Below are 13,947 nucleotides of genomic sequence, written 5' to 3' on the forward strand. Positions count from 1 at the left end.
TTTGATATGGAGTCTCACTCTGCCACCCAGGCTGGAGTGCAATGGTGCAATCTCAGCTCACTGCAATCTCCACCTCCTGGGTTCAAGTGATTCTCCTGCCTCAGCCTTCCAAGTAGCTAGGATTATAGGCATGTGCCACTACACCTGGCTAATTTTTGTATTTGTAGTAGAGATGGGGATTCACCATGTTGGCCAGGCTGGTTTTGAACTCCTGACCTCAAGTAATCTAAACACCTCAGCCTCCCAAAAGGCTGGGATTACAGATATGAGCCACTGTGCCCAGACGACATTTATTCACTTTTCTAAGGTAACTCTGTTGCATTTAAAAGAAATGATTGCATACATTGAACATGAGTATAGAAGGAAATAAATCTGGACTCTTGCGATGAAGCTAAGGAATCATCATTGTCTGATGTTAGTCTTCTAATCCATTGAAAAAGCTTCTTATGAAAAGTGTTTTCAGAAATGGAGTAGAGACCAGTGAAGCTGTGGTGCTGCAGCTTTCTTGATTTCCTCTTGCTATCTTTCAAGACTGAGTAATTCAATCCAGTTTAACAAATATTGGCCACTGGGTATTTTTCAGTATCATGAACACTGTGTTTTACAAGTCTTTTTTTTTTTTTAACTCTGTGAATTATTTCAATGGAATTTTAAGTTGTCAAGAATGTTCTTTAATCTAGCAAATCTTTGTTGCGTACCCTTTCTATACTGAAAAGTGTGGGGGGTGGTACAAAAATTAATGATAAATAGTCTTAACAGCAGGCAACTAATTATAATACAATATGTTTGATGCTGCTATGGAAGGAAAGGCTCTAGTATTTTGTTTGTTTACATATACTGGAAAATAAAAATGCTTGAGGAATTTTAAGAGGTAATAAAAATAGTGGAAGAAAACATGTATTACAGGAAAGAGCAATGAACAATGACACCATGTTTTCAATGTACATGATGCTTGAAGGAATGACTAAAGTATGTGAGGTGTATGTGAGCACGGTCAAAATCCAACTAGAGACAGGTGTTTAGTGCTATAGACTTCATTATAAACAGTATCCATAGTTCAATGAAGTTTATAAAGTAATGACAAGATTAACTTTGTTTTTAATGATCTACTTGAGACACTGGAAAGTGATCAAGTAGAAAAAAAGAACAACTCTTGCCCCCCACCACCATCACCTTTAGCAGATATGTGCTAAAAATGACAGCTAATTTGAATACTAATTTTTGAAAATACAGATAGGAAAACAAATCTTCTAAAGACCAAATCCACCACTGCTCAACTTAATGGCTTTATATCAGCTGTGCCATGACTCCCTTCCATTCTCTTGGATGATGGGGAGATGAACGCATTGATAATGAAATACCCATCAGTCCTCAACCACATCCCTATTTTAAAACTGAATTTGCACAATAGCTTTTTGAAAGGCCTGTCACTGCTGCACTGTCGCCTCTGTTGCATTTCTCTGTGGGAGCTGACATTTTGCTAGTACTTCATCAGGCTGGACCGCCTGCTGAGAGCCAGATTGGTAAGGGAAATGCATCTCTCTGTGGGAAAGGATAGGAGATGTATTATTTAAATACAATTTATTTTATAGCAACTTTAAAAATCAGATTTAGATTTACAATTGTTTCAGAGAATAAGTGCCTTGTTGTACCTTAGCAATTTGTGCCTGGTAATATTTAAGACTTTAATTGCTTTTCTAATTTTTAAAATTTGTTTGCTGTTTTACCTTGCTTTACTTCTACCTTAGATAACTGATAACTATCTTTTCTTCTTCCTCCCCCTCCTCCTCTTCCCCTCCTCCTCCTCTTCTCCTTCTTCTTCTCCTTCTCCTTCTTCCTCTTCTTCCTCTTCCTCTTCCTATTCCTCCTCTTCTCTCTGTCTCTCTCTCTCTCTTTTTAACAAAAGTGTGTCATTAAAGACACCTCATTCATGCTGGGTGTGAGGTAGAGGAAGTTTGAAAACCAGCTTAGAGGTTATTAAACGGTTCCCTACATTGAGTCAATATCCCAGCTATATGAATTCTAGAGTAGAAGGCTAAGGAGACTGTGTTTACACGTAAAGAAACTCGTACCTTCTTTTGTCTGTTTTTTGAATCATGAATCCATTTAGCCAAATAATTGATTTTTGTCTTAAAAATAAAAGACTATCTAAATACCAAATTTTTGTTGGTTGGAACTATTTGTTGGTTAGTTCAACCAAAAACGTCAAACAGGTTATCCATTTAGAAACAGCAAAATAAGATTGCTAACAGAAAAGTAATGATTTCTTAATATAAGAGAAACTAAAAGTTAAGAAATTGTTTGGCATGTTCAGAATACAATAATATTTGCCATCCCATGGTATGCTGGAGCCATAACTACCTGCTTGGGAAAGCCAACTGTTACATTTTCAGGAATTTTGTGAGCCATTTGAAATCACATTGATTGCTTGAAATCACCGTGGTAGGAGTATTATACCCTGGCAATCAGCAAACACTAAAACTCAGTGCATTTATCTTTCATAGATCCTGATAAACATTTGTCAGCTTAGCACTGCAGAAGGCTTACACCTGTTTTCATTATGGTTTTTATGAAGTTTGATCAAATGATATTTGACACATGGATGTATTTGGAATTAGTACCTCTCTTCCCCTGTCTTTTCTTTATTCCTTCTAATTTTTTTCTCCTTTAGTAATGTAAGTGCTCCTGAAAAATAGGGCAAGATTCAGAGAAGTAATAACTAAATGACTAAGGAATAGAAAATGAGGTTTCTGAAGAAAGGGAAATAAATGTTCAGAGGAAATGTTACTATGCTCTTTTAGGTGTTCTTTTTTTAAGAGTTTTGGTAGTGCTGATGAGCTATGGTTAATATCCACAATAGAAGAAAAAGGAGAAAACTGTCAAATTAAAATAGCAATAAGTTCAATGAGACTGAAGGAAAAAATAGCTTCATTATTATGGGAACAGCTTAGGCCAACAGAGAGTACTTCAAGAATAGGTAACTATTTTTCTTGGATATTTGGTCAACAATTGGTCTAAAGATGATGCTATTTCCTTCTCTAATTGCTAAGGAAAAAGTGGTAAACTAGTAAATATGAAAAAGACAACAATGTATAAAGGAGAAAAATATTCAACCATAGTCCCACCATCTAGAGATGGCCACTGTTTAAAAACTGCGGTCCTTTCTTCTGCAATTTCCTATATACATACATAGGTACATGTTCTTACAAATTTGAATCATTTTCTATACACAGTTTTTAATGTCAATTCAATGTCAATTTTTCTGACACACATATTCTTCTAAAACATGAACCTTAATGGCCTCAGAAGAGTCCAGTGATATTATATAATTTGCTCAATCATTCTCCTTCTAGTGGGTATTTAGGTTGTTTCTACTTTATGCTTTTGTTGTTATAAATAATGCTGGGATAAAGAAAAGGCTGGGAGCCCTTTTCTGATTATTTGCTAAAAGGTCTGACATATAAGACTTAACTGCCGTTCACAGAGATGATACATTCTTATCAAGGGTGTGAGTGTCTGTGGATCCGCCCCCACAGCCATGCCACACTATACACATGCTGTTTAGGAAGTAAAAACAAAAACAAAAACAAAACAGCAACAAAAAACCAATCTACCACAATCCAGAGGATTTTTTAATACAGTAAAATAAAATATTTAAAAATATTTTCCCCAAGTATTTGTATTTATAACTTCCAAACAACAGGATTTATAAAAAAGCCAGTATATTTAACAACAGCTTTTTGGTGTCTCCTGCCTCTAAAATGTATTACTTACATACCCCTATAAGTACTTTTACAGTTCATTATGCAGAGTAACTAGGTTTTAAAATTCTGTGAGCACCATAACAGGCTATTTAGAGAAATGTTGTATGCTTTCCTTCAAATACAAGCCACTTTTAAAATGCCACACACATTCTTTGTGAAGTATGCATGAAGCATTTTTAATGAATTCTATCATTTGGTTTCATTCATTTTCCTAAATATCTTATTATGGTGATTATATAATTTGTGTTTGTGTCTCTGTGTGTAAAATCAGATAATAGCATGTAATACTAAAATTGGACTGGACTAGAAGCCAGGGAATATTTTTGTGTATTGAATTCAATACATGTATCATTATCAAGTTGCTAATAAAATGCAAATAGTATTACTCATCACTAAAAAATCTCTCAGGGCTATCATAAAATGTTCTTCTGGGATTCGAAATCATAGAAGGAAAGAAGTGTAACATAACTATTAAAATTAATATTTTAAAGAATGAGGAGTTTGTCTTTTTCTTCACTGGTTTTTAAATGGTCTATTTACATCACTTGACAATTTGGAACAGTATAAACTTCATCACTATCTGCTTAATAATTATTCCATTTAAATTGAGTTAGACAAGAGAAAATGTCACTTCACTGTGGAAATAGCAAGTAACTACCTTTTGAATATGTAAATTCTTACCTTTAAGCGGGGTTTTTTTTTTTTTTTTTTTTTTTTTTTTTCGCTCTGTTGCCCAGGCTGGAGTACAGTAGCGCAATCTTGGTTTACTGCAACCTCCACCTCTCAGGTTCAAGCAATTTTTTAAGCAAACAAGTAGGTTAGGGACAGCCAACTGCTTCTCCAGTAAACTATTCTACTGTTTGAAATGCTTGTCAAAAGTGCCAGAATGACAGTTCTAAAATAAACTATCTTGCTATATACAGAAAGTCATCAAAGATCTAGTCCTATAACTTTAGCTTGTGGGTTCTCCTTAGGGGCAGCAGCATTCCCCAAAGTGATAATAGGATTAGCTCACTGCTAACTACTATCTGTTTACATTTTATATATGATACTTCTGGTTTTATATATTTGTTGGTTAATGGAAAGACCTAAGCACTGAAAGTTAATTCAAATCACCGTTTTCACTTCATAAAACGATAATCACAAAGGTTTGCTAATCTCTATTAGACAAATTTGAAATAGTAATGTAAAAACACAGCAGCATTACTATCCAGCCCATAGCTTTCCTCACGTTCTTAAATCACTGTGTTTCACTGTCAATGGAGTAGAGAAGGTGAAGAGGCAAGGTTACCACAGCTTATAAAGGATCACAACCAGAAAAGGGTATCGCAGGATAGCTGTTCTACTGGCTCCTTGAAACTAGTTCCATGTATCAGTCCCTAATCTGCTCCCATCTGACAAGAATGATAATTCTAGTCTAGTGGGTTCTTTTTTTAAAAATTTATTTATTTTACTTTAGGTGCATACTGTATCTGGCATCTCTCCCCATGTTCTCCCTCCCCACCCCCACAACTGTCCCCAGTGTGTGATGCTCTTCTCCCTGAGTCCACGTGTTCTCGTTGTTCAATACGTACTTCAGCCCAAAATCTTCTCAAACTGATAAGCAACTTCAGCAAAGTCTTAGGATACAAAATCAATGTGCATAAAATCACAAGCATTCCTATACACCAATAACAGACTTAAAGGCAGACAAATCAAAAATGAACTGCCATTCACAATTGCTACAAAGAGAATAAAATAAATACCTAGGAATACAGCTAACAAAGGATGTAAAGGACCTCTTCAAGGAGAACTACAAACCACTGCTCAACGAAATAAGAGAGGACACAAACAGATGGAAAAACATTCAATGCTCATGGTTAGGAAGAACCAATATCATGAAAATGGCCATACTGCCCAAAGTCATCTATAGATTCAACGCTATTCCCATCAAGCTACCAATGACTTTCTTCACAGAACTGGAAAAAATCACTTTAAACTTCATATGGAATCACAAAAGATCCCGCATAGCCAAGACAATCCTAAGTAAAAAGAGCAAAGCTGGAGGCATCACACTGCCAGACTTCAAACTATACTACAAGGCTACAGTAATCTACTTGGTTCTTAAAGTGCCTTTCAGAATAAATCTGAATAGCATACTACGGTTGAGTGCTTCCCAAAACGGCTGCAGCCGTATCTCCCAACTTGCAGGTGTTTTGCAATAAGCTTCTGTTACTTTTCTCTTCAGCAGGTAGAATCTATTTCTCCTTCCCCTGAGCTTGGCTTGCCTCATGATTTGCTTTAACCAATAGAATGTGGTGAAAGTGACAGTGTGTGGCTTCTGAGGCAAGGCTTTTCTACCTCACAAAGCTTTTGCTCACGTACTTTCGGAATGCTCCTTCTTTATTGTCTTAAAACTGTCATACTGCTGGGAAGTCCAAGCTAGCCTTGTGGAAATGTTTTATAGAGGAAAGGCCAAGTTCCCTGGTTGAGCAGCCCAGCCACACTCAGTCTGTTCTCAAATATCTACCAGCCGAAGCAGTCACATGAGGGACCCCAGGGTATATCAGCAGTATGTAGAATTAAGAGAAATGGTAAATCATTGTTTTAAGCCACAAAGTATTGGAGTAGTTTGTTACACAACACTAAATAGTGGGAACATGTATCCTAACATAGCAATGTCTTCTACAGCAGGAAAAAAAAGTATTTACAAAGCTAACAACTTTATCAACTTTGTTGGTTATTTAGTCTAGGTTTATGACTTACATATGGTACCGGATTTTCCTGTGTAACCAGGAGTGCAGTCACAACTTCCAGTTTTTCTGTTGCGCTGACCTCCATTTTCACAGGGCACATAGGAGAACCAGTACTCTTGTCCCCAGAGGCCATCTGGGCAGACATAAAATAAAAAGAGAGAGAAAGAAAGAAACTTAGACTTGTAAGAAGTCTCAAAATGGTCTGAGATTTCTACTGTTGCCTAACCAAGTTGGAAAAGTGTGTGTGTGTGTGTGTGTGTGTGTGTGTGTGTATGTATGTGTGTGTGTGTGTGTATGTGTGTGTATGACTGAGCTGCAAAGAAGAAACATCCTAGTAGCCTCCAAGGATTCATAACACTTCCAAAAATATTCCCCAAAGAAATCAACATGATGCTATATCTTGTCACTTTGAAAACACAGATACAGAAGTTGGCTTTTTGCTGAAAATGTGGTTTTTCAGAGAGTAACAATGGAAGCAATTTTGATATAGATCTTTAGTGGCAGTTGCACAGAACAAAACCTGAAAATGAGATGTAATTTGTAAAGGAAGCTCAGGAGGCATGGCACTCAGGAAGTTGCCCCCAAATGGTTGCCTAAATCCTGTTCTCCCAGACTTTGCTTCTTTTGTGAGCTAAAATAATCACACCAGAGTGTTGTGAATTAGGGACTTTATGAAAGTATACAATGCATAAGGTGGGAGAAGAGAAATAGTGATCTGCTTTGTTGACTGTTCTTTGAACTAGCAAAGGACAAGTGATGGTACAGGGACCACTGGGGGCTCGGTGAGAGGTTTCAGCGTGTGTTCTACCACAGAAACCACTGCAATTAGAAACCTGGTGGAAAGCATTTTTTAATCCAAGGAAAAGGATGGAACCTTCTTAAAAATATAACACTTATTGAAAGTTACATCAAAGCAAGTTGGGCTGTGAAGTATCTTCTTGTCCTGACAGTGTCTCTGAATAACAGAATTATAATATTTTCGATCTGTTGATTAATAATTCTGTTAAGCACTTTATGTAAATTAGCTCATATTTCCAAAAGAGAACCCTATGGCATAAGCAAATTTACTTCCATTTTATATGAGAAACAGAGGCTCCTAGAAGTTAAGAGACTTACTCTATATCACAAAACTTGAACCCAGATCTTCTGGCCTCTGAAACTGGTGCTCTCAGCCACTACATTCAAATTTACTCTACAATACTAGGTTCTCAGCACCTTTCTGGCCAATTAATCTGCCCTTAGAGATTCACCAGAGTTCAAAATTCAAAGTTCATCTGATGTGGAACTCTTCTAAAACCATCTGTCTTTCTTATCATGATCCAAGGCTTGTATAGTGTCAAAGGACCTGCTGGACCACAGAGTCCTCTGCATTCTGAGGTCTGCTTGCAAAATACTCCAGGCTACAAACTAATCAAAAGGCAAAGACACTGGCTGCTTTAATTTTGTTTTGTTTTTGTTGCTGTTTTGCTATTTCACAGGTTAGTTGTAGAAACCAGCTCTTCTGTTCTTAGAAGTCATTGCTGGTAAGCTAAATAAGGCCTGGTGCTGATTGCAGAGAACACTGTTCATTAGTGCCATTGAAATGATTTCCGGTCTTTAATTAACTATTCAACTGCAATCTAGACACAGGTTCGGTGTTAAGATTTTTAAAGATATGTCTGTCTCTAGGAGCACTTGGGCTACTTCACTCTTTTAAAAAGGAGAAAGAAAAACAACAGGCCTGATTTTCATTATGCACAACTCCTGGAGAGCTCTTTTTGCCTTGATTTCAACTGCCAATCACAGCAAGCCCATTCACCTGCTCCAGTCTGATTCATAATTTCATTTTGTGGCTAGACAAAAATATCAGAATTGGACAAAGTTATCTGATTGAAAAATAATATGTTTTCCAGAGATTGTGGTGACCTCTTTATTTTGCTGATTTACATATACTTTCAACTCATTTTCCTTCACAGTGGGAACCTCAGAAGCATTTTCCAATAAAGTATATTCAGCAGCTGCTTTAAGAAAATGTTACCAGAATAAATTACGTTTACCCAGGTTTGTGTATATGGCATTGTCTCCTCCTACATTGACTTCCAGGACATGACTTTTCCAGGGGGAAAATGAATAAGGGGCTGGCTCTGGGCTTAAAAATCAGTTGAAGCAGGAAGATGTTTAGAAATTGGCATGAGACCCACTCCCATACCACAATAACTTGTTAGTGTAATGTTAGGCTGCTGTTTCCCCAGCTTCCTTTCTCCATTGCCTAGAAAGTCATAATCCAGCTACCTAAGTAGCCTCTGTCTGTGAAATCTAGATGGGCATCACTGCTCATCCTCTCCAGTACTAAACCACTAGACAGCCTGGATCAGAGACACTCCTCTTTCCATTCAGCTCCAATCAAAGGCCATTTCCAATCCTGGCGCCTGCCTCTAAAAGTGGACCCAATGAGATGATGGTTTCTTTTCTAACCTATGATTTCCTTCTGATTTTAAACAAGGTTGCCCTTTGGATCAATGTTAAGGCAAAAAGTATCACATCTTAATTAGTTGTGATAATATTACTTATTGTTTGCTCAGTATTCCTTTAAGAGAAAAAAATGCTGTGATATTTTCCTCTGAAATATAGTAGTAAGTGCTTAATGCAAAATACATGATAATACAAGAAAAATATATAAAGAATAAAAAATGCACATTTATCTATTGATTTAAGAAAATATGTATTCAGCAACATCTGTATGTCATGCTGTTTTAGGAGTTTGGGGATACTTGGCTGAACAAAATTTTTAGATACCCTTCACTCATGGGGTTCTGATTATAACAGGAAAAGACAGGCAAGAAATACTTGACATAATCATAATTAAAGTATGTGCTATATTAGAAAATGATTAGCACTATAGGAAAAGAAAAAAGCTGGGAAACTCACAAATTACATGTTTGTTGTTGTTGTTTGTTTGTTTTTAAGACAGAGTCTTGCCCTTTCACCCAGGCTGGAGTGCAATGGCGTGATCTCGGTTCACTGCAACCTCTGCCTCCCAGGTTGAAGAGATTCCCCTGCCTCAGCCTCCCGAGTAGCTGGAATTACAGGCATCTGCCACCATGCCCAGCTAATTTTTTGTATCTTTAGTAGAAACGGGGTTTCACTATGTTGGCCAGGCTGGTCTCAAACTCCAGACCTTGTGATCCACCCTCTTTGGTCTCCCAAAGCACTGGGATTACAGGCATGAGCCACCAAGACCAGCCAAAGTTACAGTTTTTAGTACGGTAATACTGAAAATATTCAGTAAAAAAATAACATGAGACTTTTTGAAATATGAAAGAGTTATATAGGTACCTAGGAAAGAGCATTTCATGAGTGCACAAGTCAGAGACAATACTGGCATCTTGAAATACCTTTTTCCAAACTGTATATGGATTTACACACACACACACACATACACACACACACACACACCCCTATATGTGTTACTTGTAATTATAATCACACTATACATAAACTTGTATGTTTAAGATTTATTTTAAAAAGTAATACCTACAAATTTGAAAAACAAAAACACATATAACCATATTTAAAATTTTCAAAGCTTTTCTATGGTTAAATATTAATATCTTTGAATTACATTTGTTTGAATGACCAATCCTTAAAGAAAATGATCTTTAATTCTGGAAGTTAGCAGTGCCTTGGGTTGATTAGTTCAGCTCAAAGAAGTAGTTGTCTAGCTTTAATATTTCTGGATATAATTCTCTGCAATGTGATCTTTCTTCCCTTGCTCAAGCTAACAAGGGGACAGGAAGCAGCAGAGGCTAAGAAGGCTGCATTAAATAACTTTATTGCCCTATGTCTCAGTTTCCTCACCTGCTAATAGAGGATTAATAGAGTTTACCCATTTTCTGAGGGCACTGGTGGATTAACTAATTAATAATCATATGATGCTGAACAAAAGCTGAAGATTATTATTAGAGAAGAAAGAAAATCTATCATCAGAGCTTACCTTTCTGGCATCTGTTGCCTTGGTAACCAGATTTGCAGGTGCAACTACCATTTTTGGCACTGCATTCCAGGGTATTCTCCTCTACACACTGACATTCTGAAGAGCAGCCAGCTCCGTGGGCACCCTTGGGACAGTCTGCAAGCAAATTGAGACAAACTGGTCACCTGAAAACTACGCTTTGTTTATTTTAAATTGTTAGTGCACAGGCATGTAGTTCTGTGCGGCCTGATTATGGGGAAAACAAGAGGATCATCCTGACTGCCAAAAAAATAAGGAAACAAATGTCTTTTAAATCAGGCAATTCATTTGTTTTTTGGCAAATGGTTGTGAACAGTGAAGCCTGAACTACTTAAAAGGCTTTGGTGCTTCCGGGAGAGAAATTGCTTCTCAATGTGCTCCATTGGTGCTTAGAGTTAATATTCTCCAAAGAATGCTAAGGTCTGCCAGGCCCCATATTTGTTCTGCTGCAGCATAGAGATGACGGACAAGCATTTATGAGAAGGCTGGCCATGGTTTTCATTCCCTTCCATTATGTGGTAATCGGAAATAATTTCACATCATGAAGGTAACACAAAGCTTTCATGGTGACAGCAGCGTTATCTTGGCCACATCTTTAGCAAATGGTGCTTGCCTTCCTTTCGTTATTTTCTCTCTGGCATTGAGTGTTAGGGATGGAAGTCAGCACAGGAATTTTAATATGAAAAAGTTGCACTTTGCATTCAGGACAACATACCCATAGTCTTCTTTTTGATGAGTGTTAACAGTAATTCAGTTCCCTTTTCAAAATATCTCTCTGATTTTTTTTTTCCCTCCCCCATTACAGATATCAAAGTGACATATCAAGTAAAAAATCCTTCAAGTGGCCTCCAGGCTTAACGTGATAGTATTGTGTGCCCACATAGGCTTTGCTGTAGAAAGCTGCTTAGCGAGATCAATTGACTTTCCAGTGGATGGAAAGAGACATTAGTAGAGATCATTCAAAGTGGTGGTTATGATGTCATCACATACAGTCATCCTAGTCCCAATTGCCAGGGATAGTCCAGAGTTACCTCTAAAGTTATCAGCATGCTTTTCAGGTTTCCCAATGTAGATAATAAATTATATGATCCTCTATTTCCTTTTCTATGGCTTTCAAGTTTTGAATCCTTTCCTAAACCCACCAGGTCCCACGGTATCTCAGGCTACTGCCTGCCTTAATGTAGGCAGTAGGCCTCTTTTTGCTCGTTCCTAAGTCCTCACTGTGAATTGACCTTCATGCCCTATTCTTTCTGGTTAAGCACATAGAATAATGGTTCAGAAGACAACACAGTCACAAATAAATGCTTAAATGCGACCGTCTGTATATAAAGAACAAATTACTATAGGAATATATCTGGAAATAAGGAAAAGTGAAAGAAGTGACCTCTACAGGTTACACAGTGCCCATGCAGGATTTGTAATGAATTGAAATGTATCCACCAAAAATTTATATGTTGAAGTTCTAACCCTCTAGTACTTCAGAATGTAAATTTATTTGAAACTGAATCATGCAGACATAAGTAGCTAAGATGAGGTCATACTGGAATAGGATGGCCTCTAATTCAGTATGACTGCTGTCCTTATAAATAGGCGATATTTGTATGCAGAGACATGTACCACATGAAAATTAAAGTTATATTGCCACAAGTCAAGGAACTACCAGAAACTAGGAAAGAGGCCTGCAAAAGATCTGTCCCTAGCACCTTCGGGGGTTGTAGACACCTTGATCTTGCACTTCTAGCTTATAGAACCACAAGAGAAGACATTCGTGTTGTTTAAGTCATTCAGTCTGTGGTACTTTGTTATGGCAGGTCTAAAAAATGAATATATAGAGTTGCAAATTCAAGTCCCTCAAGACCAAGAAAGTAATATAAATAAATAAATCTTCAAGTCCAGGCAACAAGGCAGTCACAAATAATGAGAATGTATCTGTTTTCCCTAAAGATAGTTATATTCAGAATGCTAACCACCACCACCACCACCAACAACAACAAAGCTATTTGCTGATATTTTTCCTGTGCCTCAACTCCTCACAGCATGCAAATGAATAAGCATCTGCTATGCCAATATTATTAAACCCTAAAAACTTCAGCTTGATATTTCTGAGAAGTTAGCCCTTTAAATTTTTGGCCAGATCAATAATGATACAATTTTTTTTTTTTTTTGCCATAACATCTGATACAACCTTTTAAGATATTCCAAGGTTAATACTAAAAGTGGGATGTGTCTTGTTATACTACAGCAACAATAATACAAATATTATCTTTGTTTCTCAGTCAGTCTTCTTCTCTTGGCATATCCTAGGAGGTATATAATATTCCAGAACATACCATCTGCACCTCTATTGCTCAGTTTCTCACACCTTTCCCCTTCTCTTCTATCTTGCTTGTCTAAGCCTAATGTTTCCTCATGTTCCAGGTTCAGTGTTCTATGCCTTCACTGGCTGTCTTACTGGTATATTTATAATTTATCTTTTCTCTGGACATAACTTTTATAAAATAGACAAGAATTGTGGACATTCACTAAAAATAAAACATAAGACCCTAAGGTGTCTGTTATTAAGAGATGGTAAAGTATAAAGCAGTCCTATGGTTAGAAAGTTTTTGTCCTCCCAAAATTTGTATATTAAAATCCTAACTCCTAGGGCTATGGTGTTAGCAGTGACTAAGTGATTAAATCGTAAGGGTGGGGCTTTCATGAATAAAATTAGTGCCCTTAAAAGAGACCCCAGAGAACTGCCTTGCCCCTTCTACCTGCATGAGAACACAGTGAAAAGATGCCATCTAAGAACCAACAAGTAAGCCCTCCTTAGATACCAAATCTGGTGTCTTGACCTTAGGGTTCCCAGTCCTCAGAACTGTAAGAAACAAATATTTGTAAATTATGTACAACTTGGCTTATGGTATTCTGTTGTAACAGCCAAAATGACTAAAAAACTGATGTTCAATCAGGAAAGATTTTCAGAGGTGTTAGTCTGTCAATAAAAAGAGGAGAGGATGTGAAATAGGTAGAAGAGCAGGGTGAAGTTTGTTGCGAGCTCACAGACATTCGCGCATAGCATCAAGGTGGGATGGAGAACATTCAGAGTTATGTCACTGGGAGAAATTCGAAAAGTTACTGGTGGGTTTGAGTATTTATTAGTGATTGTGTTTTCTTGCATCCTTTGAAAAATGTGATTAATAGTCAAACTGCATAATTAGAAATCTTAGAGAATGCTTCATCACAGAACAGAGAAATAAAAGAAACCTGTTCTGGCCTGAGGTATTCAACTTTGGTAAGTATCAAATGTCCATTTAAACAGACTATTAACAATCCACTCCAATTAATTAAGGTAAACATTAACCAAATGTAAACAAAATTAGAAACATTTTTCTTTCATTCATCAAAATCTAGATTCTATAAAAAGGCTAAAGGCTAGAACATATTTGTCACATATATATATATATATATATATGTG

At 36.9% G+C, this 13,947-nt stretch overlaps 1 protein-coding gene across 5 annotated transcripts in view; it reads right to left on the reverse strand.

Annotated features, from left to right (window-relative positions):
• Positions 1–963: 963 nt before the first annotated feature.
• The window catches only part of LOC119467420 (putative EGF-like and EMI domain-containing protein 1), a 558,651-nt gene continuing 545,667 nt past the window's right edge, over positions 964–13,947 (reverse strand). For 4 of the 5 annotated variants that reach the window (XR_005195958.1, XR_005195959.1, XR_005195957.1 and 1 more), the window contains 2 exons: positions 10,473–10,607; positions 6,455–6,632 (listed from right to left, as the gene is read on the reverse strand). Coding sequence is in view for 2 of the 5 variants with exons in the window: in XM_037729036.1 (XP_037584964.1) it covers positions 6,499–6,632; positions 10,473–10,607 (269 nt within the window). In the remaining 3 variants the exon portion in view is untranslated. Of the gene's footprint in view, positions 1,543–6,454; positions 6,633–10,472; positions 10,608–13,947 lie in introns of those variants that run through there. The other variant, XM_037729037.1, reaches the window with a different exon arrangement.

The sequence above is a fragment of the Cebus imitator genome, unplaced genomic scaffold (assembly GCF_001604975.1).
Source record: "Cebus imitator isolate Cc_AM_T3 unplaced genomic scaffold, Cebus_imitator-1.0 Scaffold287, whole genome shotgun sequence".
Taxonomy (NCBI): domain Eukaryota; kingdom Metazoa; phylum Chordata; class Mammalia; order Primates; family Cebidae; genus Cebus; species Cebus imitator.